The sequence below is a fragment of the Periophthalmus magnuspinnatus genome, chromosome 3 (genome assembly GCF_009829125.3).
Source record: "Periophthalmus magnuspinnatus isolate fPerMag1 chromosome 3, fPerMag1.2.pri, whole genome shotgun sequence".
In the NCBI taxonomy this organism is placed as follows: Eukaryota; Metazoa; Chordata; class Actinopteri; order Gobiiformes; family Gobiidae; genus Periophthalmus; species Periophthalmus magnuspinnatus.
The window spans coordinates 11,630,682-11,651,326 of NC_047128.1; the positions used below are offsets into that span (position 1 = coordinate 11,630,682).

Here is a 20,645-nt window from a genome sequence, read left to right on the forward strand (position 1 = left end):
TATATTTTCAATTATTTATTCAAATAAAAAAGATGAACAAGTCCTGTAATGTGTGACTAGAGCAAACCAAGGTACAATTAAAAATAATCATTTGAAAAGGACACTTTATTATAGAACTCAACAGCCTCACTCGCTCACACAGAACAGGATGCAGCTACACTTTAAAATTATTATCAAAATACAACATTTCTTTTCTTAACCCTGAATATTTTTGTTAATTAATAGTGTTGTTTTTCCATTGTAACCCACCACACACTGTATTTTGAACTTGGTACAATCACACTAGACAAAAATGCATTCGGCAAAATACAAGGAGGAAGCCTAATATCCATGTTATCAGTTCATTTTCTTCTGTACATGATTATAACAATGATAAAATATAAAATGTACTTTGAGCTTTTGTCCATGTTATTGGCCCCTTATGCATACACTATTTAACCTATGATGCATCGAATGGTTAAATATAAAAAAAAAAGCATGTCATTTTCAGAGAGTTTAAGTGCAGCAATTTTAGTGGAAAATTTAGCGCAACTAGAACTAGGAAGAGCTTTGCAAAGTATTGGTCCACCCATGGTAAATGTGTACTTTTATACTCTGAGCAAATATAATTTTCAAACAGCTTTGAACAATGTGTAAGATCTAAAAATAAGTAGTTTGCATAATAAAATGTATATTAATGAACATACAAGTGGGAAGCCTAGACTGTATATAAAGGTGGAGTAAGGGAGCGTGATGTCAGCCATAGCATTCTGCTCCAGCCAAATGAAGCTTGTCGACACTCAGATATAGAGGCTATCTGCAACCAAGTCCCATATTTGGGAATCCAAGTGTACAACCAAAAAGCCAATCAGGGGGTGGGCTCTTGGGGGGTGGGAGTGACCTTGGGGAAAGAAGGCACCTGATTGGTTGGTTATTAATGTTCATATCATGATTTAGGGACAAAATATCGAAATAATAATCATAATACCAAGATCATATAGAGCAGGTTAATACGAACATTTTACGGTCAAAATGGCGAGGCTGACAGCAGCAGTTACAGAGAGGGGTGACTTTTTTTTTTTTCAATAAAAGTCAATTGGAACCAGAGCTCGAAGCAGCTAGTATGTTAGCCATGTCCATTTATATATACAGTCTATGATGGGAAGCACCCCATCTCTTTTACAATAAAAATGCTAGCACAAGCATTTGTTCCTTGAATATATGTTTTGATATGTACAAGAAATTATTTTAAATTTTAGTTTTCACATTTTTACACATTGATCCAAACTTTTTAGAAATTGGGTTTGCAATGGGAATTTCTATATTGTTTAACTGAGTATTTGAAAACATATGTCCCACTATCCTGTCATTCTGGTCTTTGGTGAAAATTAAAATCCCTAATATGCATATAAAGAATAGGCAAAAATAGCAACTTTTTTTTTTCTTTTTTTTTTTTAGTTTAAAAACATAATTAAGCTGGATTTTAACCCATATTTTTAAATTACTTACTGCAGAAACATTTGGAGATCTGAGGATGTCTCACAGTGTCTTAGCGCTATAACTCAAACATGAATGAGACAAACAGATGTAGTATTGGGGTGCAAGGGGGAGTTTGAACTACAGGGGGTGCTGTTACTGCCGCTCCACGTAGTTGGCAGGAAACAGACCATAAGCACCACGACAGATGCCTCTCCACCAGCCCTCATCAATCATCTCGATGTTTGTGATAATGTCGTCAGGGTCAAAGGAAATTTCATCGTCACCAGCTGCAAACAGAGAAACAAGTTAAAGGTGGACTATGCAACTTTTCTTCCACCTGCTTGCCTCCATGGAGATGTTATTGCAGGGGTGTCCAATCTATGGCAGGGGGGTATATATGGCCTTCAGACTGCTGAATCGGCCCAATAGCAGTATTTTTTACGTTACGGAATTAAGTAATTCTATTAGAGACAACTAAACTCAACAACATCACACAGCATTGTGATAAAGACCTAAAATGAATGTTTCAAACCTTATTAAAGCTGTGTTAAATGGAAACTGGAAAATTGGAAAATACAGATTATAAAAGAGAAACTGACCAGCCTGATAGTCGTACAGAGCCACTGCTGTGATTCCCAGGTCATCTCCACAATCGTAGTTCTGAATCTCTGTATAAACATACATCCAAATATTAAACTGTAAATCAGATACACAACACAGAAGCCAGTTTTCATCAGGACAAATTAAATACTGCATTTTCAAATGTTTTCAGGTGAAACTCTCTCCTCACCTGTAGTCTGGTAGTTGCTCTCTGGTTCAGGCTCTGTTTCGTATATCTGCCCGTTCTCCCCAGACGCTTCCTCCACGTCCTGGATGTTCTGAAAAGACAAAAAAAAACTGGAAACTGGAGCTAGAAGTTAGATATTGACTGTTATTGTGCACTGGCAAATGTAACAAACAAGTGTGTATTCTCTTTTTTAATATAGGGACATCAGGACATTCTACCATCTGAAACAACCACTCTATTCACTATGAGTCGGTGTACCTGGTACAAGTTTTCCTCTGGCTCTGACTCTGGCTCTGGCTCTGGCTGAGGGGAGGGACTGTGCACAGGGGACGGTGCTTTTGGAGCCTGTTGGATTTTGCGCCGCTGCTCCTCCTGCTCGATCTTCTCTCGGGCCTGACGTCTTGCCCTCTCTTCCTCCGCCCGCTTCTTATCTTCCTCCTCTTTCTGTTTAGCGATATTCTCAAACCGAGCTTTTATGTTGCCTGCACTGCTGCCAACTGGGAACAAACGAATGGAATTTTTAAGCATCATCAGCATCATATGAACACAATCTCACAAAACGCATAGGGCGCCAGCATCTGCCCAGCTATATCTGCAGTTATACGACGTAGCCTGGTTAACAGGACAGTTAAAGTCAGTTAAATTTTAAAGAAATTTTGTTCACATTCCCTGTAAAAAGATAACATCCAGTCCTAATGAAACTAATCTGAAACTTGCTGTGCTCAAATCTTTGCATAACAAATCATTTTTAATTTATTCTTCTTTTAATGTTGACTTTTTGTTTTTAACCAAAACATGGCTTGACAAAAACACAGCCAATGCAGAGACATGAGCAGAGAGACTTTAAAGCAGCTCTGCTTGTGTACAAGTCTCTCCCTGGCCTAGCATCAAACTACATCTACACCATATTTTTGATGTCTTAAGTATCTAAAATGTGGAAAGTAGTAAACAAAGGGAAAAAACACTCAATGAGTGTCTCCAAACTTTTGACTTGTCTTGTATATACTTATATATATATTTATATATATATACTGTTATAATTCTGCCCAAACACTCACCAGCTTCCACAGGTTTGGTTTTCTGATAGGAGGGAGTGGGTTTCTCCACATCTTCAAATGTACCTGCGCTCTGTGAACATGCAGAGGAAAATGTTTTTACTTTATAAAACACAATATTGGCAATAAAAAAAAAAAAAAAAAAAAAAAAAAAAACTAGAAAAAGGTGCTGCACCTTTTATTGGCTTAAATGTGAAAAAACAGAACTAGCTCATTTTAAAGGGTTTGTACCACTGCATTCAGAGCATCCAAATGATTCACTGTGATGTTTATAAAAGCTTTTCATAACTAATAAGATCAGAGTGGTTTTGCAGTGACAGTAAAGCCAACAACAACTAGAATGTGAACCCCAAACTTCTTGATTCTCATACAAAATAACACTTTATAATTAGATACAGACAGCTCACAGTGGACATATTTTCACATCGAGAGCTGCTCATACAATACATCTGTACTGTCGCAAGACAAAATACATGGGGGAAAATTTTTATATATATATATATATATATATATATATAAATCACATCACACACACATTACCTTATCCATACGATCATTCTGGACTCCAAACTTCCCTCCAAATCCAACTGAATAATCTAAAAAAAATAAATAAATAGAAGATATATCAGACATTTTAACTAACTATAACCACACTTTGTCTGAACTTAATTGAGATGCATAACTATTGGCCTATTGATACTTTGCAGTGACATCATGCTGGGGTTGTTCAGCAATTTAATAAAAGGGACCTGTGATCAATACAAGCATTCATGCTCCTGTTCAGGTGATTTTCAACAACAAAGATGAGTAACTGAAAAAAATGTTGGCTAATGCTAGTTAACTTGTAATTGTAATGTTATTTGGAGAGGAGTAAAAGCTGAAGTTAAATCTGTCAACTGGACCAAAAGTTGTAGGATTGAAGAAGCGGCTTGGATGAGCAGAGAAACGTCTTCACTCCTACAACTTTTTGTCCAGTTGACAGATTTAACTTTGGCTTTTACTATGGATCAGACCTGGGTGACTAAGGGATCATACAGACTTATTTGAGAGGAGCTTGTTTAACAGCACAAATCAGCTCACCTGTTCCAATTCCAACTAAGTCAGCTCTTAATGGTCAGATTGTTAGACATAAATTTGAGCTTTATTTTAATAAAGACTCAGACAGAGCAATGCCTCTAGTTAGCATCACACTTGCAGGGAATGTTGATGCCATCAGCTACAAAGTATCAAAAGCAGCTCTTGGAGGAAAAAAGTTCAGACTAAGTAATTTTAGGATACATTGAGGTTGGGAGCATCTTATATCCAGTTTAACATAAATCATGATGCAGGAGAAACATGGACAGGATAAAGCACTGGTCTGAACATAGAGCTTCATGCACAAACAAAAGTACAATAGGGGGCGCTGTATCTATGCACCAATAACGCAATATGAGACAGTCAAGAATATGGTATAGAAATCTTTGTATACATTAAATATGAACTGTGTAACATTTTGGTGAAGGCTCTACCATTTATCTTGTCTCCATGGAGAGGTTATTACTTTCCCTGGAATGTTTGCAAATATGGCAATATTATCTATCAAAGTTATAGGTCAGGTCTGTGGAGAGGTGACCCCACTCAATTAAAATGTAGGCATATATTGTTCAAGGTATATTTCAGCTGTAAAAAAATCTACTTAAATAAATACTTCAAAATATAGGGTCAATGCCATACTTGACACAAAATATAATCTCCATGGAGACCAGCAGGTAATGAACCATTCACCAGAAAAGATACACACTGCTCCTTTAAAAACATACAGTAAAACCTCAACAAAAATAAATTCTATGAATTCTGTGAATAATCCACAATTCTAAAGTAAATAGAGGCTTTTTGCTAGAGGCGTTCAGGAGGTATGGTGAAGCCAACAAGGAGGTTTCATTGCTCAAGCTCAGCCAAAAGAAGGAAAACGTGGAGCACAAATAACAGGCCAATACAAGCTCAAATACAAGCTGCACAGCCATAGGCATCTGACAGAAAGAGGAGGGTCAGGGAGGGGGTCTTTCATTAGCAGAAGGGATGTCAGGATTACTCCATTTTACAATTAATTAAAATTAATTTGAGAGAACATTATCTAAACATTATAAACTTTAGTTGTTTCTTCTGAGATGACTGGAAGTGAGACAACGAAATTTCACTGGGATAGTAATTTTTTACTGTATATTCCAAAATATTTCAACAGCTTTATCAAATAATCTATTAAAGATGCATGCTTTCTGCTGGGAGGTTATCCATGGAGATTTAATTGCATTAAACTTGTATATCTCCATGGAAACAAGCGAGAGAGGCCACCAGTTTAAGGTACTGTACACGTCAGATCTGAGCAAGATAGATACTATACATTGTGTAACATTCTAGGCAAACAGTTAATGGACTCGACACCAGGAATGTTACATAGTGCACCTTAATATGAATTAACTATTTAGGATGTGGCCAATTTTTGCTTTTCCACACTGGCTTTGGTTACATGCACACTTAAAATCAGATTATCATCAGATTTTTGGATATTGAAGATTACTTTGATTACTCACATTAAAATGTGCAATTTAATTGTAATTTGAGGGACAACAATCAAACCAAAATGAGATGATTTAGCATAAATAATCTTATACTCTGATTTGGAGTGTGCATGTAACTCCAGTCAGTGTCAACTGACAGTGCCAACCAATCATAAAATCTTGTTTGTTGTTAATTATAATATTCATAAAAGACTATTTTCTGCCATCTTGACATCCCTTTCTTGGTGCTAGGGAGTATCTAAACAGAGGTGAGTGCCTGTTTGAGACTCGTGTTTGGACAGTTTCTCCTTGTGCTCAAAGCCCAAAGCCGATGGGTCCTGTCTCTCTGTCTCTACCCCATACTGCCCTCCAAACCCACGTTTATAGTCTGAAACACACAGATATACATACAAATATACACAGAGACAAACAGAAGACAGTGAGAGACAGGGGACAACATGGAAACAGACATGAGTTTAGTGGATAGATGTAATGAGATGTAAACCATTTCAGGTGTCCTCACTTTTTAAAGGGCCCATTTTATGCCATTTCCTGATCTGTTATGTTTGTGATTAGGAAACAGTGTGTTGAGAGAAAACAACTCCAGGTATAATACTCTCTCTCAACACACTCTCTCTCTCTCTCAACACACTCTCTCTCTCTCTCAACACACTCTCTCTCTCTCTCAACACACTCTCTCTCTCTCTCAACACACTCTCTCTCTCTCTCAACACACTCTCTCTCTCTCTCAACACACTCTCTCTCTCTCTCAACACACTCTCTCTCTCTCAACACACTCTCTCTCTCTCAACACACTCTCTCTCTCTCAACACACTCTCTCTCTCAACACACTCTCTCTCTCAACACACACTCTCTCTCAACACACACTCTCTCTCAACACACTCTCTCTCTCAACACACTCTCTCTCTCTCAACACACTCTCTCTCTCTCAACACACTCTCTCTCTCTCAACACACTCTCTCTCTCTCAACACACTCTCTCTCTCTCAACACACTCTCTCTCTCAACACACTCTCTCTCACACGTAGACAATAATATTAAAGGATTACTCAAACATGTGTGAATGTGGTTCCCAGGGTTGTGTTTTGAGATAACAACATTATAACATGACTTAAAGCTCACAACAGTCAGTTTTACGTAATATAGGAGTGATATTAGTGAATGTGATCCTTGACTTAGGGACTGAATGTTCTTATGTTTGAAAAGATTTTTTCTTCCTATGACTTAATCCTAAAATATAGGCTGATGAGATTTCACACTCCAGTGATAAATAAATCCACCTGTATCAAGAATAAATGTAAATTAAACAGAAAAAAAAACCACTGGATTAAGAAATAATCTCCTAAAATTTGCAGATGGTTTAAGGTTCATATCATGATTACATTTATAGCACACCCATCCCTGGTAAGTCCATTGTAAATATCAGGCTAAGGCAGAAGGAGGAAGTGAGACTACATATTGGGTTTTGGTTTTTCAGTCAGTCTCACTTTTACAGGTTGATTTGAGGAAGTAAAAATGTTCAAAAAACCCACAAACACCACAATTCAACCACAGCAGAAACACAGAGGAACAAGAAGTACAGAGGCCTCCTTTTAAAGAGTCATGGCAACAAAAGAGTTTATAAAAGGTTATAGCAAAATCTTCTGTGACTTCACTTCTCCAGGTTGTATAAAAATAAAAAAAACAAAAAAGCATTATTAAATTATACATTCTTAATATTATCAGCAGTAAAACATAAAGGTCAAGAAAGGCCTATGTACTTAAAGCCCCATTATGTAACCTTCTAGTGGTGAAAATCAACTGCATGATTCCACGGAAATAGAAAATTAAAACAATACTTCGTAACATTCTCTATGTAGACAGCCATACTGTGGAATATTATAGCCAAATGAATAACATTTCCAAGGAAACAATCAAAAAGCGGCCCTCCTGTCAAATAATAGTCAGGTGTGTGGAGATGCAAGCCTGCTCACAGTAAGGACGCATGCTTTTCTGTGTTTTTCAACAGAATAAACACAACCATAATGAAAAACATGCTTTTATTTTAGTCTATTTTTGGCAAAAAGTTACATACTGGGGCTTTAACCTATTAACATATTCAAAACAGCCAATAGGGCAAATAAAAAATATGCACATTGGATTTGTATTAATATGAATCTTAAATGAATGTAAACAGATGATTTACATTTAATATAGATTTGTATTTTATATTATTTATGGTAACCACAACAAAAAATGTGTCCAGGTCCTGATATTCCAAATATTTATGGCCAAATGTACTAAAAAATGTATTATAGTAAACCTTAAATAAAGTGTGTTACCTTTCTGGGACTCGTGCAACTGCATTTTCTCTTGATGGTCCCAGCCCAGAGCAGACTTATCCTGGCGGTCCGACTGCACTCCGAACTTACCCCCAAAACCTTTCACATAATCTGGAAAACAAAGCATCGCCTTTAAAATATAAACTTAAGCATGGACCTAGATAAATAAATCATGACAAATTATATTTCCAAAGTAATTATCGGTAATCTTTTTAGCAAGACTACATTTAAATTAAAGTGAATTTAACCAATCACAGGGAAATGTGGATTCATATAGCGCTGTCATGATAACACATTTTCAAGTGAGATATAAACGATAATACTGACACAAAAACACAATGGTAGATTTAAACCACAAAAACTATTCTAAATCTGCAATATTTTTAAAAAGCCATGAGGTGTAATAAATAAACAGCAGAATGAAACACTTTAGTTTTTATTTGTAATCAGTCCTAGAAGTAATTAATTCAACCTTTTATGGCTAAGAAATAACCACAAATAACCCAAGACGTGCAAAGAAAAAGTACACGCCATAAACACTGACCCCAGAAATATACTGTTTCATCTTTCATTTGTTGATATAGTGATTATCATGAGAGCATCCTTCATACCTACAACTATCAGCTTGATATGAGAGTAGGCCTATGCCATGGAATATACTTTACTGAGTATTATTCCACTGTAAAAATGTAAGGTGAGGCACACTAGCATTATTTAAAAGGACTGCAGATGGAACTTAGCTAAACTAGAATCTGGTACCAGCATTTTGGCACCCCATACTTTAAGGCATGCCTCTTGTCCCGTAAAGTATTTTCAATTACTTTGTGTATGAATTGTGTCATTGCTTCATCCCATACCCAGCTGACTGCCAGTGTTCACACCTCTATGTATTGTATTGTATTTAGGGTTAGAACAGGAATGTAAGACAAGACTCTACATGTGAAAGGATTCTGCAACACGGCAACGAGGTCCAGAGCAAGTCCAGACTTAAACCGGGTCTGGGTGTGGAATTAAACCAGGACAACAACAAAAACGGTGATAAGAACTGCACTGCCAAGGTCATTTAATATTTTATTTTGAATGAAGGAAACTAGTGATATAAATCTTTGTAATCTTTAGATATAATGTTTTGATGATCTTAAGATGAAGATCAACTCAAGAGTCAACTCGACGAAACGAAGCAGGGTAGTAACAGCACAGCCAACACATCCCAGAATGTATTTTACTGATACATCAAGCTCTTCATGCGGAGATTGCAACTGTTAAATGTTTTATATTTGATGAATATGTGACATAACAGTACTGCTTTTACAATATCATCTCTATGGAAAAAATACTCAGGAAAAATGTCAGTTACTGCAGCTTTAAAGTGGATATGACAAGTAAAAATTTGAGAATCATCAAAACCTAAGTTGGTGGGATAATTATTAAATTACAGTTTTACACAAATTAAGAAGCAATTTGCAAAGTTGAAAAACATGTTGAAATAATAATGAAAAGAATGTGTTTCTTGTCTAAATTGTGTCAAATTTTGGATATAATTTTACTCTCTACTTCCTGTAATTTTTAACTAAATAAAAAAAGTGTTTTTGTTTATCAAATAATAACGTCTATGTACATTAGTGGAGTTTTGGCCCAGTAACATGGGTTGCTAGGTAACAATAATAATAATAATAATAATAATAATAATAATAAATTTTATTTATATAGCGCTTTTCAGGACACTCAAAGTCGCTTCACAGTGGATACAATAATAAAATATCACAAAAATTTACAACATAAAATCAAGCATTAAAAGCGATTTAACAGTAATTCCCTTGTGTGATGTCATGATTTTCAATCAGGAAGTAAAGCATAATAGCAAAATCTAAAATATCATGATCTTAAGTGTATTTTAGTAAAGTGAATAGTGCAACCTGCCATAGGCCACAATATTTTACCTTTCTGGGACTCGTGGCGCTCCGTTTTGCCCTGATACTCGAAGCCCACTGCACTTTTGTCCACTTTGTCAGTCTCCACTCCAAACTTTCCTCCAAATCCTTTGGAATAGTCTGAAATAAAAGGTCAATAAATGAACTAGGGTTGTCAGAAGTACCTAAAATCTGATACTAATTGACTAAAATTGGTATCAAAACTAGATACTCATTTGAGCAGGTATTGATACTAAAAGGTCCCATTCACAGGACAGAAATAAACCTTTCCTGAATAGCTTTAGAATGATCTTGAGCTGCATCAGAACGAGTATAAGACACATAGACTAGTATACACCCATGGACCACTGAGGGATTACATTGATATAAGGCCACAAGGCAATATAAAAAAGTACTACTATTTAATGTTGAAAATCACAATTTATTGTCTAAAGCAGTGGTCCCTGCTAACATACATGACAATTCAGACTGTGGCTCCCCTTTTTCTGCATCACTTGAGAAAAAACAAAAACTAAAGACACAAGCGCTGCAGGGGGGGAGACCAAAGGTTGTCTAGACAACAAGCAAGATAGAAAATTGAGTTTTAAAGCAACTTTACATAAGATATTTGTTTATATTTGTTTCAAGCCCACAGAAATGTATTGTTTTAACATAGAAAAGAATACATAATATTTTCTCCTTAGTTTTATATGCAGGGGGGCCGCGGCACAACAGAACTTGGGAATGGCTGGTCTAAATAAAGAGTGGTTTTTTTTATTATTATCATGTTTTTTTAATCAGTATTGCTAGCCTTAATCACATTGTGTGTGCAGGTGTAATCAAAAATGACTGAGGCCTTTCCCAAACAGCTCCCTCCTAACGCCCGTATCCCCTTGTACTTGGTTTTACGCACTCCCGCAAAAGGAGAGTGCTGCAATTTGACATGCACTAAAATTGACAAGGGAGTAGGAACTGTAGATAATGTTATTAAAACCCCACATGCAGAGTTTTATAGCAAAAAATAAATAAATAAATTGTTCCACTTTAATATTAAAGATTTGTAAAAGTGCACCATGTAACTTTTCCCATGGAATGTTCCACAGTATGGCATTAAACTTATCCATTTCCAAGGAGAGAAGTCATTGCCACTTGGGACGCCAAGTATTTTCATAAATACAAATGGCAGTATTTTAATTGTAAGTATCTGAATGGCGTTTTCTGACAGTATCACATGGTAAAGATGTTACTGTCGACAAACCTTTCTGTGATTCATGTTTTTCAGTTTTTCCCTGATAATCGAATCCCACTGCGCTCTGGTCCACTCGGTCCTTCTGAACACCGTACCGCCCGCCAAAACCAGCTGCGTAGTCTGAAAATGACACAAACAAAGACAATTCATTTTTTTAGACATGCTCTACTAGTCAAAGTTGTTTTACAATATTATTTTTTCCACTTTTTTTTTTTTACAGGGCAACAAACCCTTGGCCTTCTCTCAATTAGTCTCTTGATGAAGTCTCCTGAAATGGTTTTCACTCCACAGGTGGAGTGAAAACCATTATGCGGCAAGAAATGCCAAAAGTCTAAAGCAGTGATCGCAACGATGGTTGGCTATTTTACAATATCTAAAGTCTAGTTATTTTGAATTTATCTTTTACAATGTTAACAGTGTGAAAGCTCTGGCAGTGTAAGATCTCGTAGAATTATAAGTCTGAATGTTTGCAGGTGTTTTAGAGCTCAGACATGTCGAAGCAGTACCTTTCTGTGAAGCATGCTTCTCTGTTTTTCCAGCATATTCAAAACCCACAGCCGACTGAAACGAGAGAGAAACCGAGAGACATAGAGAAAGAGAGGAGAGAAAGAGACATAATCATTGAGTTTATGTTGTTTGCAGAACAATTATCTGTAATCATTACTTAAAAATCTGGTTGTCATCACCTTGAAACAGATGACATCTGAACACGCACGCACGCACACACACAATGTTAAATAGTGTATAAGTACCTGATCGACGCGATCGGCCTGCACACCATACTTCCCTCCAAAGCCTTTGGAAGTGTCTGTTTGGGAGCAGTGCTTGGACAGTTTGCTCTGGTACTCATGACCCACAGCCGACTGAAAACACAAATATAAACAATGTAAATGTAAACACAACACAAACAGTTTGAACAACTCCGAGAGGACTAAACCAGAGTGTGGAGGCAAATACAGCCCTCTGACTCATCACAGATTAACACTGTGTGAGAGAAATAAAACCCCATCATCACATTCACAGGGAGAGAGGCAGAGGAGTGAGGGAGAGAGAGAAAAAGGAGGGGAAGAAAAAAAATAGAAGAGAGAAAGACACAGAGAGAGATGGAGATGGAGAGTGAGAGAGACAGATAGAGAGAGAAATGTGCTGCCAACACTGGAAACGTAGAGCTGACTAAGGCTATTTATATAAACACTACTGAGGCATCAGAGGAACTTTTTACAGAGCTGCAGAAAAGATGTTATAAACTTACCATCAACATTACAAACAAGATCAAGAAAATAAATCATGATTTCAGGACACAAATAATCATAGAGAATGCAATTATTTATTAAAACACTCAATACTGATTGCAATATGACAGTGACTCTTTATTTAAACAATAGAATATGATTTTCCACATTAAATGGTAGTACTTTCTTTTATGTGGCTTTATATCTGTGTAAGCCCTCAGTGGTCCAGGTAGGTTCCATAGTGGTCCATGGGTGTATACTAGTCTATGTGGTCTTATACTCGTTCTGATACAGCTCTAGGCCTGTCATGGTAAAAACTATATCGACTTACTGTTCAGTACATGACAGATGGAACAATCACTTAAGTCAATATTTATTGTGGTAGGGTTTTTTTGTACTAATCAGACATGTTTCGTTACGTTTTTGTTCTATGATGAGATTTGAGCTGTAGTGTTGAACTGTGAACTTTTATGACTCATAAAAACAAACTAAGTACTTAAGTGTTGCATTGTTGCATTCTGTTATTCAATTAATTGCAGTTTTTTTTTTTTTTTAAACAAGTTTTTACATTAAGAAGACTTTTTGGGGGAGTATTCTGCTTTATGGTTTGTTTGCAATATTATTCTTTACAGTCTATATTTACTTCAGCAATATACCACACTTCAAATTTTGTTACTGTGACAGGTCTATACAGCTCAAGATCATTCTAAAGCTACTCAGGAAAGGTTCATTTCGGTCCTGTGAATGTGACTTTTTTAGTATTAAAACTAGAACTCATTTGAGCAGGTATTGCTACTAGTTTTAGTATTGATTAGCATCTGATTTTTGATAATTTTCACAACACTAACACATACTCTAAAACAGGGGTGTCCAAACTTTTTTCATGAAGGGCCGCATATAAAATCACAGACAAAGCCGAGGGCCGACTGAGGGCCATAGACTGGTCGCCAATACAGTGAATACTTCAAATGTGTGTTATTATTACAAGTTAGACTGAACCGCTAGACCTTTATTCATGCTTACATCCTCAATGGGACACATTAAATATTTGATAAGGGCTTGTTAAAGCAGATTTTCAGAAATATACAGTAAAAAGTACTGTTTAAAGAAATACAGGCAAATTCACCTGGAAGCTTGAGGGCCAAGAAAAATTGGTCTGAGGGCCGCATTTGGCCCCCGGGCCGCAGTTTGGACATGCCTGCTCTAAAATATCCTGCCTGCGTTCTGCCCCAATACATTGGATGTGATACATTTCATACATTATTTCTAGAGACTTTGAATATGTTTGAACAATCCCGGGTGCAACAACCTTTATCTGCTTGCTTATCACTACAAGTTCAGGTTTTAACTCAAGCAATAACTCAGACCATTTAAATAAGCACTTCTGAGGCATTAGAGGGACTTCTGACAGCTGCAGACAAGATCTTATAAGCTCACTTATCTTATCAAGACAGTGAAACAACATTTATGGGCAATTAAAGCAATACAACGTGAGTGAGGAAGATAAACAAACCCCTGATGACTCAGTAAAAAAGCACCAAGTTTTTACCATAACAAAAGGTAGGGACAGAAATGGACACAGAATTCAAAACTGTACAACTCTCTTTCTCTAGAAAGATGTCATTGAGAGTATTACCAGGCAATTCTGCTAAACTGCACTTTCACCACACTGTACTTGGTTTTAAAACAACACCACAATAAACTTTATTGTGGTCACACATGTCCAAGTCAAAAAGTTTTTAAATTCAGATTTTTTTGGTCCCAAGTGCCTATTGGGGATGCAACACATACTTATGATTGATGACTATTCTATATATGTTTTACTTCATTTGGTTTAATGATTTACAACTTTTATTCAATGAAAATAGGAATTGTGCTTTCTAAAGAGAACAGGTTTTATAATATAGTGTTAATATAGATGTTCAGGTTCGTATTTAGTCCGACTGCGGCCCAACCACATGGTCTCGCCTCACACAAAGCGTGTGCAACAGAGGGAAAACTGGTGTTATTGTTATGGTATTTACATGTGCTTTCAAAACCAAAATAAAAGGAAACAGAACCCAACACTGTTCAATGAAATGTGTCGATGGCCAAACTAATATAGCTCAACTTTTCCTTTTATGATGAGTATTTGATGATTATTTGTTTTCTTTTCCTCCCGAGTCTGACTCCACGCTGCTCTCCCTCATCTCAAGCAACAGTGACAGTGGCTGAAACTATGTGATATTACATATTTGTATTGGATTAATGACATGTAAAGCCAGTGCTTTTAGAGCATTTAAAAGTTCTTATATTTGTCATTTTTGGGTCTAACAATGTGAAAAAAGTGACTGAAAACTAAAACTCACCCCTGTTATATTTGAGCTGCAAGCCTTGTTGGAGCAGTTTCCCAAAATAAATGCGTGTATGTGTATATCTAACATAAGTTAAGATTTTACTTCCTGTAGTTTAACACATTTTTCAACTTACTCGCAAATTGCTTCGCTATTGGTTTAAAAGTATAATTTATATTTACAACAGGTATTATCCCACCAAATAAAGTGAGAATGAGAGAATCGTCAAAATCTGCCATATGCACTTTAAATATCCCATGTGTTCTGACCTTATCCATGCGGTCCTGCTGCACTCCAAACTTGCCCCCATATCCATGTGAGGCTTTGGGCATTGAGTCCAGCTCCTGCTCCTTCAGTTTGGTGTGCTCTGTGGAGACCGTCTCACGTAGCTGGTGGATACTGGGATAAAACAACCACACACAGGATTTGACATACAAAGGTTAACTGTAAAATCCAATAAATGTTTATGGTAAAATGAGAGGAAAGTTTAAACTCACTTGATGTGCTCCTGGTGTCCTGAACCTGCCACTGTCTTTGCTCCCCAACGCTGCTCCTTCTCTGAGACATCATTCTGGAAGAAAACAACAAATGTGTTTAATATTTTGAAAACTGCAGTGTCTTTAAAAAATATACCAGTAAAACACACATGCATACTCCTGCTTGTTTCTGTGGAAATGTTGGCTATATTATTTCACAGTATGGCCTAAAACTCCTCCAGCTCCAAGGAGAATGTTCCATAGCATGGTTTTAATGTTTCCATGGAATCATGTATGCAAGATGCCACCTCCAGAAAGTTGCAGAGTGTGGCTTTAAATTTCAATATTAAGATATGTGAAAATTCCAAAGCATATTTATTAAACCTCAAGTCCTTATTTTGAAATGGCGAGCATTACTTTGTCTGAAAATGTATGTGTCAATGAAGTTGTCAAAGGTTTTAGTTAGAACAAAAGATCCATTTGGTTCAGCTGATACATATTTTAAATTATTTTAAAAATAAAGTTAAATCAAAAGGGGAACCTCAAAGTCTGGGTCTGTTTCCCAGTCATCTCCTCCATCATCCACGTTCAGGTTCACGTTTTGTCCAACTGCGGCCCGCCACATGGTCTCGCCTCACACCAAACACACTGGGACAGGGGAAATGTATTGTTATGGTATTTACATGATGTGCTTTCAAAACCAAAATAAAAGGAACATCACCCAGCACTGGTCAATGAAATGTGTTTAGACCCAAACTAAGGCATGTTTTACATTGCAACACTGCCTTAAAATTTCCTCTTAAATTAATAACTTGTCAGGTCTCTTATTTCCATATGTACATAATTAATCAATTATTATTATTAATAATGTTACAATGGTATTGTCACTGATTATTTTTTTTAAAAAAGAAGGTATTTTTCGTGTAAAGTTATTTATATTTGACAACATTCTGACTTTTTTAGTCTATGGCAATTTTTACTTGTGGTGTGCCCCCCACTCTAAAACCTGGGGAAACAAATTATACTAAAGAATTACTAGTAGATTACTAGCAGTTGACAAGAGGTTGCTAGAAATGTTAGACAGAGCTTAGGGGGGTACTCCAAATAAAAAAAAAGGTTGGGAACCACTTGTTTGTAGAACATAATATACTTTTACTTAACTAAATATATTGTGTAACCATTTACATTTAGTCAAACAATAATGCATTTGTAGTTTATATGTATAAATTCTTAGTTGGCAGCGTGCATTGTAAGCAGTTAAACCATTACAACAGGACAAGAACACTGTTGTGTGTCTGGCATGTCTTCAACGAACCAAAAAACCTGACTCAGCTTTTTCCCTCTTTGTATTGTGTTTTTTCACTCAGGATCACAGGAGGGTCTGTCCCGGGTCTGTCTGCGGCTCTTTGTACGTACGTCGCTCCTTATTTTCCTCCTCAAGAAAGACCCGAGTTTAGACGAGGAACCAGGAAGCGGCGTCCCAAGTAGCAAAACTATTACTGGAGTTTTTCTAATAACACGCGCACCAGGCAGCACCACGCCCTTTTGCATTAATTCAGAGCAATTTATTCTACTAAAAACATCAACAACCTGAAATGATCGATTAAAAAATGAAACGCAAAATTGTGCACTTTTGCCTGTATTATTCATTCATTTATTTCAAGAAAATAGAATAAAAAAACACATTAGAAACTGCGTTGTTAAGAATAAATATAAAATGTATAGTGTTAATTCACCGGCACAAAAATGCATATTTGGACAAAAACTTAAGTTTAAGTTTTGTCGTGCATTTTGTGAAAATAAAAAGATCGATCTATTCCAATAATTGCTAATACTGAGACACACATTTTCTTGCGTGTTTCATAGTATTGTAGATTATTCAATATATATAATATGCAGTAATTTAAAACGAAATATTATGATATTTGACGAATAAATTGAAAATTATGCTAAGATTTCTAGAAAAGTAAAAGATGAAATTTTGCCAAGCGTGCCAAATTGAACCCATCTGCGCTTTGTTCGTCTTTTACGCTTAAAAATATGTCTTGATAATGTCTTATACTCACTGTTTTGTCAATTTAAAATCTAAAATAACTCTTAAAAGCAAATTCATGTTGAAATTGGCTGTAGATGTGGCTACCTACCTGGCGATGGCATTTCCTGTTCTAGTTTTCCTAGCTAGCTGCTGTGGCTAAGCTAATATGCCAAGTAAACCAAATGAATGACAAAAATGGCGTTTGGAGGCCATTGTAATGCACATAAATGAGAAAATACATACCGCGTACAAAGAGGAGGCCTGGTCCAAACGCGATAAATATGTAAGAGAGCGTAGGTCCTCTGATAATAGCTCTCTCCTGTCAGAAAAAAAAACGCTGAAGATGTTCCTGGATGTTCCTGCCTTCACTCCCTTCGCTCTGCTTCCGGATCTGGCGTGGTGACGCAACAAGATTGGACGTATAGATATGATTTATAAGGAAAAAATTGGATCAAATAAAATCTTCATCAACATCACAAGATTAATTTACAGTAATGTAAAAAGAGGATCCATATGCCTCTACAAAATGCAATAACTTTAGCAGAGGCAATTTAAGATGAACTAAGTAACTTTTCTGGTGAAGCATCAAATCAATACTTCCAGGATATTGGATTTATTTACACAGCAATGGAGAAAGAGAATCCATGTCTCTCTACAAAATCTAAACACTCAAGCAGATGCAGGTACAGATCAGATCTGTAGAGAAGCAAAAAAAAAAAAAAAAAGCTCTATACTCTCCATCGGATCCTCGAGGGTTCATGGGAGTTTGCCCCACCAGTCCACATGTGTTTTGTGGATCTGGAGAAGGCATTCGACCGTGTCCCTCGTGGTGTCCTTTGGGGGTGCTTCGGGAGTATGGGGTCTGGGGTCCTTTCCTAAGGGCTGTCCGATCCCTCTATGACCGAAGCAGGAGCTGCGTTCGCATTGCCGGCAGTAAGTCAGACCTGTTCCCAGTGCATGTTGGACTCCGCCAGGGCTGCCCTTTGTCACCGGTTCTGTTCATTATATTTATGGACAGAATTTCTAGGCGCTGCCAGGAGCCAGAGGAGGTGTGGTATGGAAACCACAGGATTTCATCTCTGCTATTTGCAGATGATGTTGTCTTCATGGTTTCATCGAACCAGGACCTGCAGCAGGCACTGGGGCACTTTGCAGCCAAGTGTGAAGCGACTGGGATGAAAACAGCTCCTCCAAATCTGAGGCCATGGTTCTTGACCTGAAAAAGGTGGTTTACCCTCTCCGGGTGGGTGGTGAGTCTCTGCCTCAAGTGGAGGAGTTCAAGTATCTCGGGGTCTTGTTCATGAGTGAGGGAAGGATGGAGCGGGAGATTGACAGGCGGATCGGTGCAGCGTCTGCAGCGATGCAGTCGCTGTATCGGTCTGTTGTGGTAAAGAAGGAGCTGAGCCGGAAGGCGAAGCTCTCGATTTACCGGTCAATCTACGTTCCTACCCTCACCTATGGTCATGAGCTCTGGGTAATGACCGAAAGGACAAGATCGCGGATACAAGCGGAAATGAGTTTCCACCGCAGGGTGGCTGGGCGCTCCCTTAGAGATAGGGTGAGGAGCTCAGTCACACGGGAGGAGCTTGGAGTAGAGCCGCTGCTCCTCCACATCAAGAGGAGCCAGTTGAAGTGGCTCGGGCATCTATTCTGGATGCCTCCTGGACACCTCCCTAGGGAGGTGTTCTGGGCAGGTCGCACCGGGAGGAGGCCCCAGGGAAGACCCAGGACACACTGGAGGGACTATGTCTCTCAGCTGGCCTTGGGATTCCTCCGGAAGAGCTGGAGGAAGTGTGTGGAGAGGGAAGTCTGGGCCTCCCTGCTGAAACTGCTGCCTCCGTGACCTGGCCTGGATAAAGTGGAAGAAAATGGATGGATGGATTACACCTGTAATTTAAATAAATAGAAATTAAAGGTGCACAATGTAACTCAGGGGTTCTTAACCTTTTTAACAGGGGTATTTTCTGCTAAAAGTAACCAAGGGTCAAATTGTGTTTACTGATTGTGCGGCCCTTAAGAGGGTTCCATCCCCCTCAGAAACACTGATCACCTTGTTTATCTTCATGGAGATGTTAATGCCTTGACTGAAATGGTCAGTTATTAAATTGATTTTTTTTTCTCCCCACAAAATACATTGAAAATCATGCATTCTTAATGTACGCAGGCTCTCCACAGATCTGTAGACCTGTAACTTCACCTGGGGGCATCGCCCACCTGCTGGTCTTCATGGAGATAAAAAAAATTTTATGACACACTGAAGAACACTGTAGGCAAAGCAGTATCTCTATGGAGACAAGGTGAATGTCACTCCAGAAAACTTCCATAGTGTACCTTAAAATCAAACTATAGCATAAGTCTTTAAAAAAAGGTGCAGTAAATGTTAAAAAAAAACAAAAAACAGGATCATTACTTTTGATTTAATAGACTTTTGTATAGATTGTTTGTAAACCAGGTAAAACTGAATCATGCCTTAATGAATAGGCCTTGATGAAAAAACAAAACAAAACACAGTTTGTTATAATAAACTTGAAAAAGCCGTGGCAAATCAAGTTCAGTATTTTATTGAAAGTAAGCAATAAATAATACTGTGATAAAAAATAGTTTATAAGTACTCAGACTGTACATCGATGTTACAGGATCACAGCTGAAAAAGGGAAAGGCAAAAATACCAGCAACATGATTTCAAATTGTGCAGAAACAACTAGATTAAAACATTAAAACAACTTTCAAAATCTACAAAAAAAAAAAAAAGTCCTCTAGGGTTCCCGATCATTGGATATATATATATATATATATATATATATATATATATATATATATATATATATATATATATATATATATATATATATATATATATATATATATATATATATATATATATATATATATATAAATAAAACAACTGGAACCTGTGTTAAAGCATAGACGAGACAAACATGAGAGGAAAGCGTCACCATATTCAAGATAATAACATTTTATAAGCTAAAAGTTCAGTAAATAGTGAATGAATAAATAGAAGAAAGACAGTACAGGAATTAATAAACAATAAGGCTTAAAGTACCACACTGTGCAAAAGTGTCTGACAGGTTTTAAAGCAATGTTACTTTTTTTTTTGGACTGAAAATGACATATTTGTAAAAAAGTATTTTTAATTTTGATACAAATTATGGTTTGTATAATTATATATATATATATATATATATATACATACTCATACATACACACACAC

The 20,645-nt window shown here is 36.9% G+C and overlaps 1 protein-coding gene across 2 annotated transcripts; it reads right to left on the reverse strand.

The window, feature by feature from the left end:
• Positions 1-17,811, reverse strand: LOC117389220 (src substrate protein p85-like). Of its 2 annotated transcripts, XM_033986859.2 has the most exons (16): positions 17,657-17,799; positions 15,920-16,026; positions 15,400-15,473; positions 15,172-15,301; positions 12,090-12,200; positions 11,844-11,898; positions 11,347-11,457; positions 10,119-10,229; positions 8,179-8,289; positions 6,115-6,225; positions 3,841-3,896; positions 3,304-3,373; positions 2,504-2,742; positions 2,249-2,336; positions 2,058-2,126; positions 1-1,745 (listed from the first exon to the last, which is right to left on the reverse strand). In XM_033986859.2, the coding sequence occupies exons 2-16, from the start codon at positions 16,001-16,003 to the stop codon at positions 1,612-1,614; spliced, it is 1,554 nt and encodes a 517-aa protein (XP_033842750.1). In that variant the 5' UTR covers positions 16,004-16,026; positions 17,657-17,799; the 3' UTR covers positions 1-1,611. The 2 variants fall into 2 exon arrangements, with proteins under 2 accessions (XP_033842750.1, XP_033842758.1); XM_033986867.2 differs by lacking the exon at positions 6,115-6,225 and having other exon boundaries at positions 17,657-17,811.
• Positions 17,812-20,645: the final 2,834 nt, after the last annotated feature.